General features: G+C 38.8%; 1 protein-coding gene across 1 annotated transcript in view; it reads left to right on the top strand.

Annotated features, from left to right (window-relative positions):
• Positions 1 to 396: 396 nt before the first annotated feature.
• LOC140239714 (O-acyltransferase like protein-like) overlaps positions 397 to 13047 on the top strand; it is a 31343-nt gene continuing 18692 nt past the window's right edge. The window contains exons 1-7 of the mRNA XM_072319537.1: positions 397 to 538; positions 3611 to 3711; positions 4333 to 4501; positions 5171 to 5346; positions 6241 to 6319; positions 9110 to 9194; positions 9483 to 9928. Coding sequence (XP_072175638.1) covers positions 397 to 538; positions 3611 to 3711; positions 4333 to 4501; positions 5171 to 5346; positions 6241 to 6319; positions 9110 to 9194; positions 9483 to 9928 — 1198 coding nt within the window. The remainder of the gene's footprint in view (positions 539 to 3610; positions 3712 to 4332; positions 4502 to 5170; positions 5347 to 6240; positions 6320 to 9109; positions 9195 to 9482; positions 9929 to 13047) is intronic.

Consider the following 13047-nt stretch of genomic DNA (forward strand, 5'->3'; position numbering starts at 1 on the left):
ATAATGTAATAGTATAGCTTTCTCACTAGGCTTGAACGAAGGAATTTAGTAGAATTTCTACAGAGTTCCATCCAAACATTCTCTTTGTGATTAAACCAGTGAAACGCAGCTTCATGACCTCCACCCACAAAAAAAAGAGAGATAAATATAAGTTGTTTTCACCTTTGAAAATCAAAATTTCTACAGCTAGAATTACATTGTACATGAATCTTACATAGCGACATAATAAAATACATGTACAGTGTGTGATACTTTTGTGTGGTCAATAAATGGATACACACAACACGCTATTATTCTTAGGGTTGTGATAGGGTTTAAGGCTAAGTTTGATGTGAGGATTAGGGTTATGGTTACGTTTGTGGGTAGAATTTATGTTTGGCTTTAAATATCGTGTAGATGTTTCATGGGAGCAATTGTCCAGGAGCAAATGCCATGGAAGCTGCAAAAGTTACCGTAGTTTTATGCAAAAGAGCAGAGGAAGATCTAGTCAAAGAGAAGGAGGAGGTGGTCTTGGAGGAAGAGGAGGAGGTGGAGGAAGGTGAGACAGAGAGGTGGGGTGAGGGACTGGAGGATGAGAAGGTTGAGAGAGATAGAACGAGAGGGAAAGATTAGAAGAGAAAGAAAGCTTGAAGGCGGAAAGGAGAAGAGGACGAGGAAGAGGAGATGGGGGAGAGAGAGAGAAGGAGGAGGACATGGAGGAGGGAAGTAAGGAAGTGAACTCTCCCTTGCGTCACTGCCGCGGCATTTCTCGTATCCATTGCACCATTCATTGCCATTACACTATAAACATTTAGTGCTGTGCCAAGCAGACGCAGCTGACGCGAGGCCTGAAGCGCAAGAAGGGAAACCATAATGTATTCAGTCTTACTGGCCTTTATATAGTCTGGGTGCCAAAGTCAGATTTGTTGTCTGACAGTGCTTATGTATCCTCCCAGTGTTTTCTGAAGGTATAATGCTGAATCCGAATCCGATTAATTGATGCAATTCTTGCACCCCGAGGTTTCTGAGATATTCAAGGTTTTTGAGATATTCAAGGTTTTGGCGGCGATCTTACTGGGCAAAATAAAATGTATGAACTTATGATGGTGGATGTTATGGTGTTATAAAAAAGAAAGAAATAAAGAAAAGAGAGACTTTAAAACCAGAAAACCACAACTGCGTGAGTTATATAATATACTTTATATCACGATCGTGTTTATCACGGGCTTATCTCTTTTGTTTGCTAAGCTGATGAACTTTTAAGCAGATACTCCAGAGGACATACCAAAACTAAAACCAACGCCGAGCAGCGAGAAAATAACGTGACTAGCGCAGCATCCTCATTCTGCAACACCGTGTGCCGCGTTTTTTGGTGGATCATTTGGAACTGGATCGTGGCACGTTGAAGCGGGCGTTGGGTATAGACAATCATGGTCGGGCGACTGAGCCTCCTCCCTACTTTGGGCGTCCTTCTCGCCTGCAGCTTCGGCGTCGTGCTGGGTCAGCTCCACCCTGATTTAAACAGATTTCTCCGGTTGCGAAGAGCAGGCCAGTTGAACGGTATGTTTTATCTTTTACTATTGTATGAGAACATTATTGGGAAAAAAAAAACTTGTACATTACTGTTAACGTGTAAACATTGATGATATCAACTCGGCAATGATTGACATCGTTCCGTTTAATATCACATTACATAAAATCATTTTGGTAATTATGAAGGGTGTCACCGTCATTACTGCAAGCAATAATCTTAGACGGCTATTGTGGTATTAAATTATCATACTCAGAATCATTATCACCATTTTATAAATGCATTGTCTGTGATTTAATATCATCACTCAGAAAGAGTCAAATATGGTTTCGGCAAAGCTGAATCGACAGGTGGTGGGTCTGTCCGAATCCTGTCATAACTTATTACTGCATTTCCTTTCAAACAGATGGTTAGCGTACATTGTCTTCTGAAGCTATTACAAAGACAGATAAGCACTAAAGCAAAAGGTATTAACATGATCAAATTGTCTTATCTGTTATTTACAGGTGTATAGGCAAAGTGCGTTCGACCGACAATCAATGTATACTTACCCGTATAATTACGTTCATTAAAGAAAAGAAAAAACATGCAAAATCTAACATGGCTGGGGTTAATCATGTTTAATGTGGGCAATCATAGCAGTTGGCGTCACTCCTGTAGGCCTATTTATACTGAGCACTCCCTACGCACGATAAAGCGGTGATCGGCAGATATGATAATGCTGGTCTCAAGCTACTATACGCGTTGCACTAGGTTTAGGCCTGCGATTGCTCACGTATATCACGATGGTCCGTTATATGCACTTTAAGATTATCTTATCGGTACATGTAATCTCTTAGTCTTTACGAGCTTCCCAACCAACAGAAGACTAGAGGTAACGCGACACCAGATAATAAGCCTGCACAACAGTACAATGTCGTCAAGTTCAAATGATGCACAGACCTCGTATTACAGAAAAACGCTATATCGTCTGTACAGTGTCTCCGCTGTCACAGTCCATACACCCATATAAAAGCTTGTATTTGAATCTAATACGCAAGTTGATATCTCAATAAGATGACGAAATACCTACACAAAGCAAAAGTCTCTCTCAAAAAAAAATATGATGATAAAGGTATATTTCATTTTCGGGTTAATATATACATCAATACTTATGTGACAATGCTTATCTTGATTTTTGCTCGTTCTGGAATTGATAATTGCAGGACAAGAATTCATGTCTCCATTTGCTGTATTCAACTTCGGGTCACTGCCATGAAATTTCACTTCAATTTTACTCAGTGTCCCTAGTATAGCACTGTTTCTCATGGATGGTAGGCCTAATGACTCTGTTTTATGGACATTCGTTAGCGTTTCCCAACGATGTAACGAAGTTTGCAATCACGCGAACGTATGTGATTTGTGGATTTCTGATGAATGAAAATCTCGCAAATTTAATATCGTTTTTCCCAGTCTGTCAAAGTCTGATCAGCATCTAAGTTTACATTCAAAAGCTACCAAGTAGTGAAATAGTTGTAACTCTATAAGGACGCGAGTGTTTATAAGTTTTTCCGAGATGCCGGAAGTAGTTCGCATCACCCCTATATATATTTTCATGTGATCCCTATTATCAAAATATTATACATGTATACAATTAAAGGTCCAGTTTACCTTTGGGAGCAGTGATTTTAATAATGTTCAAGATATCACATTTGATTCATATGTGTAGGTCTGTTATATCATAAAACATCCTACCATATAACATTTTTGCAATAAAGCATAAAATATAAGGAGATATCAGTGTTTTTCTCAATAAACCGTAACTGTATACGCTTTAGTCTGGAAACATTTTTATTATAACTATTGTTTATATTTTGTGTATTTAACAACACTTGACATCCATTACACTGATTCAAATTTTTACAGTGGTTGTTTCTATCCCTAAATCACATTTTAGAACTATTTTAAAGCACTAATGCTGGGTTTTCGTTTCATATGCAAAAGGTAAATTGTGCCTTTAAGGCTTTTGGTATTGACATTTCATGCAATTTCCGATACAAAACGAGTGCACGTAGTTCTAAGTGAGTGAGAGCTTGCTTGGTCTTTCTTTATTGCCATCAGATGAAGAACTCGTGCGGGATTTCCAACGGTCTGTGACGAAATATGGATTGGACTTTGACGAAACTCTCAACCTACTCACAAACAAGCAAAAGCTTTTGGAAGTAAGTTCCTCGTAGAATGGTGGTGTACCGCGATAGAAGAAAGAAAAGAACAAGAAAAAAAATCATAATTTTTCTTGTTCTCTCCAATTTGCTTTTACCTGGTACAATTGTACAATGTCGTTAATAAATTCTGCATTTTAAAGTGAGTAACTACACAAAATCACGGGATAAAATGCCCTCGATCAGCCAGGTGAGGCTGTTTTTCAGAGAGGGCGTGTGTACAGTGTTACAACAACAAAAACAACACAACAATTAACAAATCACTATTATGAAATAAATCTTTATCGCATAACACAATTTATATTTTGTCATTGGCATTTAATTTTCATGAAGTTGATGGCTCTCGCTCCCAATTTGTTGTTTCTTTTTGTTTCTATACCTCATGGAATAATAATGACTTGATTGGTAAGATAGAAATTTCATTAATTGAAAAGAGCTTGAGCGACATCAAAAAAAGGAAAGCTGTCAATTAGATTTTCCTTTTTCCGTTCATAAATTTTGCATCGGTTATGTATAGCATTATAGATGGTCTTACATCAATAATTAGGCAAAAATTAATGGGAAATGCTGTAAATGATTCCATGTTCATCAATCTCCGTCAATTTCTGTCCATCCATTCAGCGCCAAAAGGAGAAGATTGCAGAATTCAGGAGCAAGTCCCGCGTCGTGAACGATCCCACGGGTCGGCGTTTCTATGTCTTCGCCGATGACGCGGTATCGCAGCAATGCCTCGACGATGTCGAACGATACGAAACCGACTTGGCGAACAGGGTCTGGTACGCCACGATAAGTAAGAATCGTGAAGATACAACATTACTGTAACATTTGTCATTTATCTCTCCCTCTTTCTGTCTTTCTCTCACCGTTTTTTCTCCCACAATTTACTAGGTGAAACATGATTATTCATATTCATCAAGTTTATGAGTCTTTTCTTACCCCCCCCCCCCTCTCTCTCTCTCTCTCTCTTTCAGTTCTCCCTTCAGTAACATCTATAGTAGTACGTGCGACCATTCTCATTTACTCTTCAACTTCATATCGTTCAACTATTCTGTCCAAATGTATTTTTGTCATGCTGTTATAATTATTTTACTCTCACTGATCACATTGCTGGTCTTGCTGATCATTATTATTATTATTATTATTATTATTATTATTATCATTATTATTATTATTATTATTATTATTATTATTATTATTATTATTATTATTATTATTATTATTATTTTCATCATAATCATCATCGTCATCATCTAAATCATCATTATACTTTTCTCGTATATAGTATAGTAAGTAGCAGGCCTATTAGTAAACGTATAGTGATAGTAGTACATAGTCATGTAGTTATAGTAATAGTAGTTGAAGTAGTATATCAAACCCATTATTGAACACATTGAATTTAAAAAAGTATATCAAACCCATTATTGAGCACACTCAATTTAAAAATTTTATAACGCCATAGTGGCAGATTCGGAAGGGCAGCCGAACCTTCGCCAGAGCCTTCGCACTTTCAACTTCAAGTACCCGGGCAACGTGTGGCTGTGCAAGTCTGTGAAGGAGAACGGGACCTCTGCAGCCCCCTTCGATGCCAAGTACTGCTACACGAGGACCCCGTTTGGGCAGGACGTGACGGGAGAGGTAAGCGTTAGTTAGAACCTATACCTTGTTTCATTTTCAAGTCTGTTTTGTTTTCCTCGCAGCTGTCTTTACAGCGACTCCAAAAAGTATAAGCAGATAAGTGACGAGGACTATAATAGGACATAGATAAATTTATACAATAGAATATACTAATGTAATCAGAACATTATGCGACATGCAAAATAATACCAAGAAATTAAGGCAGCATTCGATATAATCATTTCTTTGGCTATAGGTGCATTAAAAACACGACACATTTTTCCCGCATCCCAACATCTACACAAGCTTGCCATAAAGAAAGGTACGCATATCACTCACGCTCATGCCATTCTCATTTTGTTTTGTACACAAAATTTATATAAATCATGTATCTTACATTCAGTTATTTATTATAGTTGATTTAATTTCTTATGTACTTGAACTCATGAAAATGCAGTGGAAGGAGAGCAAAGAGAGAGGGAAAGAGATTGTGAGAGACTTAAGTCCACAAAAATATCTTCAGTGCGATTCAATTCATTTTATTTTCATACTTCTCATTTATGAATATTACAACAGAAATAATGATACAAGTTCTTTCACCTTGTAAACAATGTACAGAAAACAAACAATACACATGGTGATTAGGCAGCAATTGTAATGACAACTGGTCAAAATCGAAATGGGGTTGAACAAAGAGAAGTATGACGGTATTTCAAGTCTTTCAAGTCTTTCAAGTATCTTGAAAGACGAAGCAGAAGTTTCACATAAAGATAAAATATAGTCAAGTGGTGGTGTATGAGAGTCTGTGCTTTGTTGTGAATGGCGTATTAAAATCAGTAAGGCGGGTATGAATTCGATTCTTGTAAGAAGATTTTTCAACATTTCAATTCGTCTTTCCGATGTCGGTGATCTCAGGGGGCGAATTACCTGGGGTTTGGGACCTGTTGGCCGGCGACGTGTACACAGGACGAGATCAACACCTTGTCACAGAAGAGTAAGACATTAATTTAGTTCTTTCTACTTTTATGTTGGTTGTTATTTATAAACTCGTCTTCAGAGGTTGGAGTTAAGACCTTGTGTCAGAAACCAAGAAGTGACACCCGCAAAGCCATCTATTTCATTTGATGAAAACCTAGAGACCGGAACAAAATGATTCATCCAACAGAGACGAAGAAGACAAACAATCACAAAAAAGGAGGGGGATCACAGCCAGCAAAAAGTTGGTGACAATACAGACACGACACCTTTTCACGTTGCAAATTATGGCAGTGATGCCTAACCTAATACATACTGATAATAATTTAGATATAATATTTTGGAGACGCACTTTTGGTGCCAACTTCGTAATTTTCTGACGAGCTTTCTCTTTTATGTAGTTACTAATCATGACGTCATGGTAGATTCAGATGATATCACGTGTTCACTGACATTTATTGAGCAGCGATGCCGATAAAGTGCCGTGCATTAATAAAACTTAATGAGATGAGTGCTGATATAGATTAAAACCTTCATCTTTCTGATCAAATTGAACAAATAACCTTCCTACTAAGGTAATAAGACACTGCTGGAAACTTTAACTATGATCATCGCGAACTCTTTCAGGTCATACACTAACTATCATAGTATCCCTAAATTAGTTATTTTCCGCTTTATGAGAGAAAAAAACCTAAATCGTGATGTTATTACTGGATGGAAAATTATTGCCCCTCCCGGAAAATTATGACTTTAACGCTTACACATTGATTATTCATTTAAAAACAATTAAGTAGACTGAGTTGTAGTATCGACGGCTATGAAGCATCAAAGCGTCATCACAACTTAAAGGTACTAGCCCACATTTGCAAACCCACGAAAATCAAAACTGCATAAAACAGGTCCAATATGACTTCAAGTACAAGTTATAACAGTAACATACCTCACCTGTCGCTCTTTGTCTATACCATACATAACAGAGAGAAAATCATCGTTTAAAAATCAATTTTCAAACCGGGTCAACCCGACCCAAAATCGAATTACGAGCGCGGGCTATAGCTACGTACATTGTACATGTAACACGTACGTGTACCAGAGCTAGCGAGCGTTATGCGCATGCATACGGATTACGGTGCATTTTCATTTATTTTTATGAAAGTAATGGACTAATTGGAACGAAATTTTGCACAGGTGTTACTGCAATCATACCCAAACTCCATGCTAACTATGAGACCAATTGCTGCAGGTTTACAAATGTGGGCTAATACCTTTAAAGTTACGTAATTTGTAAGGCAGTGAATAAATGATTGAGGGTATATTTACCGATTCAAAGTACAAAGTATTTCCTCTGTAATTGCGTAATAGATCTGTGTTTGACGACGGCAGGACGTGACAAAGAAAGCAGCAATAAATTATAATTATGTAAATTACATTGAAGTTTGTTTTGGATGTTGCTTTAGATTTTTGTGCACTGCAGGTGGCTATGTTCGTTTGGCATGAACTTTCTATAGGATGCGGATAATAATCATATTATGAAAGATTTTTTTTTCCCGACGTCTTATCGCTAAACTCACATCACGCTACAAAGCACACGTACTGGCACACATTATAGCGACAGACAAGCAAGTAATCCTTGTCTGTTTGATTGTTTCTTCCTATGACAATTCGGCCTTACCTCCGTGTCGATCACTGATCATGCGTACATCTGAACTGATCGACAAACATGATCTAATAAATGCGATTATAAAGGGAGAGGCCCAACTGTGGACTTAACACGCCCTTGTTTACTTTCAAATTACGAAACGCGAACAACACTGACTGAGCGGATGATTGTTGAACTTGTATCTCGATGCGTGGCGATAATGGAGTCCTACCCAATGTATGATAACGGACCGTTAAGTCCTTAAAAATGAGGATGATTTGTTCGTAATAACCTCTGATACATCAAATTGAATTGAAAGAATGGTACAATGTATCAATAATGAAAGATATTGACATTCGAAGAAGAAATGATTACACTGTTGTTTTTAGGAACGCGCATACCCAACCTACACCGATATCAAAGGTATGGACTAAACAAAATGATGATGAATGTAAAAACAGAATTTCTATCCTTTCTCAATGTATTCAAAGACGGGCAGAGAGAGAGAGAGAGAGAGAGAGAGAGAGGGGGGGGGGATAATGAAGCTATTCCAATTCAAATTTGCCATTACCTTCGTACGCATGTTATCACAAATCTTTGCGTATAATAGTGATATCAGTATAGGTCTTTCACAACGATTTTGAGTGAACAAAGAAAATGAATACCAGTTTTGCTATTTTTCAACCTTTTCTTTGCCTTTCTAGTCAAACTTGTAATGAAATGTTGTTGTTTACCCATCGTTTGCAACTTCTTCACGATTTGATGAAAGAAGAAGACAATCATCCTTATAATCATTGTGACGTTGTTCAACTGAATCCGTAAAACTCATGAACAAAGGCACTTAGCTTAACAATCTACTGTAGTATACATTACTGTTCTTGCCTTGGGACCGTGATCCGTGATCCGTGTTCTGTGTTCCGTTTTTTGTGTTTTGTGACATTTTACTGCTTTAGTCCCAAGTAAGATTAGTAAATCCATCTATATTACAACGTTGATATCATTGCCACTGCCATCTTATATCGGCACTGTAACAAATCATGTCATCATACAGATACAGAATAATGTAAATGAAAATTCTGATGGGCAACCTGCATGCAGGCGCATCACGTGCATTTGATGCATTTAAAGATGCATTTTTATCAGAAATCATACGTTTTAATTTTTCTCAAGGTTGGGCAATTGCTCTGACGAATGGAACTTACGTGGTGGATTGCCAAGAACCCGAACCATGGAGAACAGCCGACATTGCTTTCCTGTAAGTATCATCACCACGGATTCTTCATTTCTTTTCATGAACGCTCATGTTACCAACTTGTATTTAATGTTGTTTCTTATTTATACAATTGGAATTGAATTGAATTGAATTGAATTGAATTGAATTGAATCGAATTGAATTGAATTGAATTGAAAAAAAAAAGCATTGCAGTTGAAGTACGTAATGCTTCCACAATTTCCATTCATGTTTAACGCTTTGCCTACCTTTTTATCTCGGTCAATCTTGTGTGCATTCATTTTGTCTTTCTTTTACTGGTGTGTGCATCAGCACCCTGCTTTCTTTCTTTGCATTGTTGGTGTGCATTGGCACCTTCTACGAGATATATCTCCAAGTTCTGGTGTTGGGAAGGATCGAGGAATTGCGCTGTGATAAAAAATACCGCTTCGACGACGAAGTGCATGCCGACAAAGAGAAACAAGACCCTCCGGTTATCGTCACCGAAAAGGCCACGAAGGCAGTTGGAAGCGAAAAGAGTATCGACGAGGACCTTGATGACGACAACGATCGCGACTCGGCTCTGACGGCGTCTTCGGAGGAGATCGACAACCAGTCCAGCAACGCCGATGACCGGTCCGAGGATGACGGTGTGGTGAACGAAGGTTTCAAGAGTGACGAAAAGACGTCAGTCCATCCGAGGAAGACTGTCACCATTGAGGAGTTCGACGTCGAGCAGCCGACATCGAACGGAAACAAGAGGATTGCTCGCAGATGGGGTAAAAATGACCGATGCGTATCTTAGCACCGTGTAATGAACTGTACCAGTGTCAACATTCATTGTTATCTATTTTCATTGTGAGAGACAGTGTACATAAAACTTAGCTGTAAAACAATTCTGGTGCTTTATAATTTAATTGCAAACATATCTCGTGTCAAAGGGTATCTTTGGTCGACCTATTTGAGATACAAAGAAGCTGAACTTTTTGGGTTGTGCGTATTGTACTATGTTAGTAGTTTCTGTATTTCACACTACAATTCTTGCTGCAGGTTATACTTGAATAAAGTTTCTATATAACGTCTAGTCAAGTGTGACATATGCTATGGCAGTCAGTAATATTCTTTATAGCGTGGAAAGAGAGATCCTGAGGTTTGATTTTGTTAAACCATAACCATAACGAATTGACAGAGCTGAAACTAGATATTACAATGTGAAAGACCGCGTCCTACCTTTAGATGACTTATGATACGATGAGGGGTTTTACGAGCATACACCTATTAAAAAAGTTTGTTAAATGCCAAAACCACTGCTGTATTTCTTGTCAGAATTTAACTCGATGGAAGAATTTTATGATCGACACAATGAGGCATGCACCGAATTGAAAACATTGAGGTGTAGAAAATTAAGGTGAAGTATTCTTGTAATAAAAAATTCTGAGTTTTAGAACTGCCTGATTCAAACATCTTTTCACAACGACATAATTATAATCCACCCTCCCCTTTCACGAATGATTCCCAAATGACCTTTTTGGAGAGCAGTACCAGTACTGAAGAAGCTGTCCAGAGCAGCCTGGGAGTTGTAATCATGTTTGTGAAATTCTAGTTCGTTCTAATACGTTCTTAAAGTTATAATTGGAATGATAGATATCAAAATCATGATGATTTTACTGCAGTCAATTCATATAATTATCAATGCAATGAGTGTAATGATAATGAGTACAGCCGTAACTGTGTCTGTTTCCTTGGCGGTAAAACGTTGGGTGATAGAGGGATCAACCAACGGCGTAGCCAGGATTTCATCTTAGGGGGGGCGGTTAGTCTGCGAGGGAGCGAAGCGACCGAGCCCGAGCGAGCGGAGCGAGCGAGGGGGGGAGGGTGTGGGAGGGGGGTGTCCCCCCTCCCACGGTAAGAACTTTTTTGCATTTGGATGTTGTAAATGGTGCAATTTGATGCATGTTTTTGCGCGTTTTATCGACGTGAAACAGTCCCACTTGTTTATGGTAGCAGTTTATTTTGATGTAGATTATTATTGAACAATTTGCCTATAAAAGGGTATAATTTAGATACACTTCTTGTATTAATTCTTTTCACTGAATATCATGAACGCGACTGAACCCGAGCGAGCGGAGCGAGCGAGGGGGAGGGGAGGGTGTGGGAGGGGGGTGTCCCCCCTCCCACGATAAGAACTTTTTGCATTTTGATGTTGCAAATGGCGCAATTTGATGCATGTTTTTGCACGTTTTATCGACGTGAAACAGTCCCATTGGTTTACGATAGCAGTATATTTTAGCGTAGATTATTATTGAACAATTTGCCTGTAAAATGGTATAATTCAAATATTCTTTTCACTGAATATCATGAACGCGACTGAACCCGAGCGAGCAGAGGGAGCGAGGGGGTAGGGGAGGGTGTGGGAGGGGGGTTTCCCCCCTCCCACGGTGAGAACTATTTACATTTTGATTTTGCAAATGGTGCAATTTGATGCATGTATTTGCGTGTTTTAACGACGTGAAACAGTCCCACTTGTTTAAGATTGCAGTATATTTTAGAGTAGATTATCATTGAACAATTTGCCTATAAAATGGTATAATTCCAGTACACTTCTTGTATTAATTCTTTTCACTGAATATCATGAACGCGACTGAACCCGAGCGAGCGGAGCGAGCGAGGGGGTAGGGGAGGGTGTGGGAGGGGGGTTTCCCCCCTCCCACGGTGAGAACTTTTTACATTTTGATTTTGCAAATGGTGCAATTTGATGCATGTTTTAACGACGTGAAACAGTCCCACTTGTTTAAGATTGCAGTATATTTTATATCATGAACGCGACTGAATCCGAGCGAGCGGAGCGAGCGAGGGGGAGGGGAGGGTGTGGGAGGGGGGTGTCCCCCCTCCCACGATAAGAACTTTTTGCATTTTGATGTTGCAAATGGTGCAATTTGATGCATGTTTTGCGCGTTTTATTGACGTGAAACAGGGCCTCTTGTTTAAGGTAGCAGTATATTTTAGTGTAGATTATTATTGAACAATTTGCCTATAAAATGGTATAATTCAAATACACTTCTTGTATTAATTCTTTTCACTGAATATCATGAACGCGACTGAACCCGAGCGAGCGGAGCGAGCGGAGCGAGCGAGGGGGTAGGGGAGGGTGAGAGGGGAACCCCCCTCCCACGGTGAGAACTTTTTACATTTTGATTTTGCAAATGGTGCAATTTGATGCATGTATTTGCGTGTTTTAACGACGTGAAATAGTCCCACTTGTTTAAGATTGCAGTATATTTTAGTGTAGATTATTATTGAACAATTTGCCTATAAAATGGTATAATTCCAATACACTTCTTGTATTAATTCTTTTCACTGAATATCATGAACGCGACTGAACCCGAGCGAGCGGAGCGAGCGAGGGGGTAGGGGAGGGTGTGGGAGGGGGGTTTCCCCCCTCCCACGGTGAGAAGTTTTTACATTTTGGTTTTGCAAATGGTGCAATTTGATGCATGTTTTGCGTGTTTTAACGACGTGAAACAGTCCCACTTGTTTTAGATTGCAGTATATTTTAGTGTAGATTATTATTGAACAATTTGCCTATAAAATGGTATAATTCCAATACACTTCTTGTATTAATTCTTTTCACTGAATATCATGAACGCGACTGAACCCGAGCGAGCGGAGCCAACGAGGGGGGAGGGGAGGGTGTGGGAGGGGGGTGTCCCCCCTCCCACGGTAAGAACTTTTTGCATTTTGATTTTGCAAATGGTGCAATTTGATGCATGTTTTTGCGTGTTTTAACGAGTTGAAACAGTCCCACTTGTTTAAGGTTGCCGTATATTTTAGTGTAGATTATTATTGAACAATTTGCCTATAAAACAGTATAATTCAAACACACTAGTCTTCTTGTATT

Source organism: Diadema setosum, chromosome 16 (assembly GCF_964275005.1).
Source record: "Diadema setosum chromosome 16, eeDiaSeto1, whole genome shotgun sequence".
Classification (NCBI taxonomy): domain Eukaryota; kingdom Metazoa; phylum Echinodermata; class Echinoidea; order Diadematoida; family Diadematidae; genus Diadema; species Diadema setosum.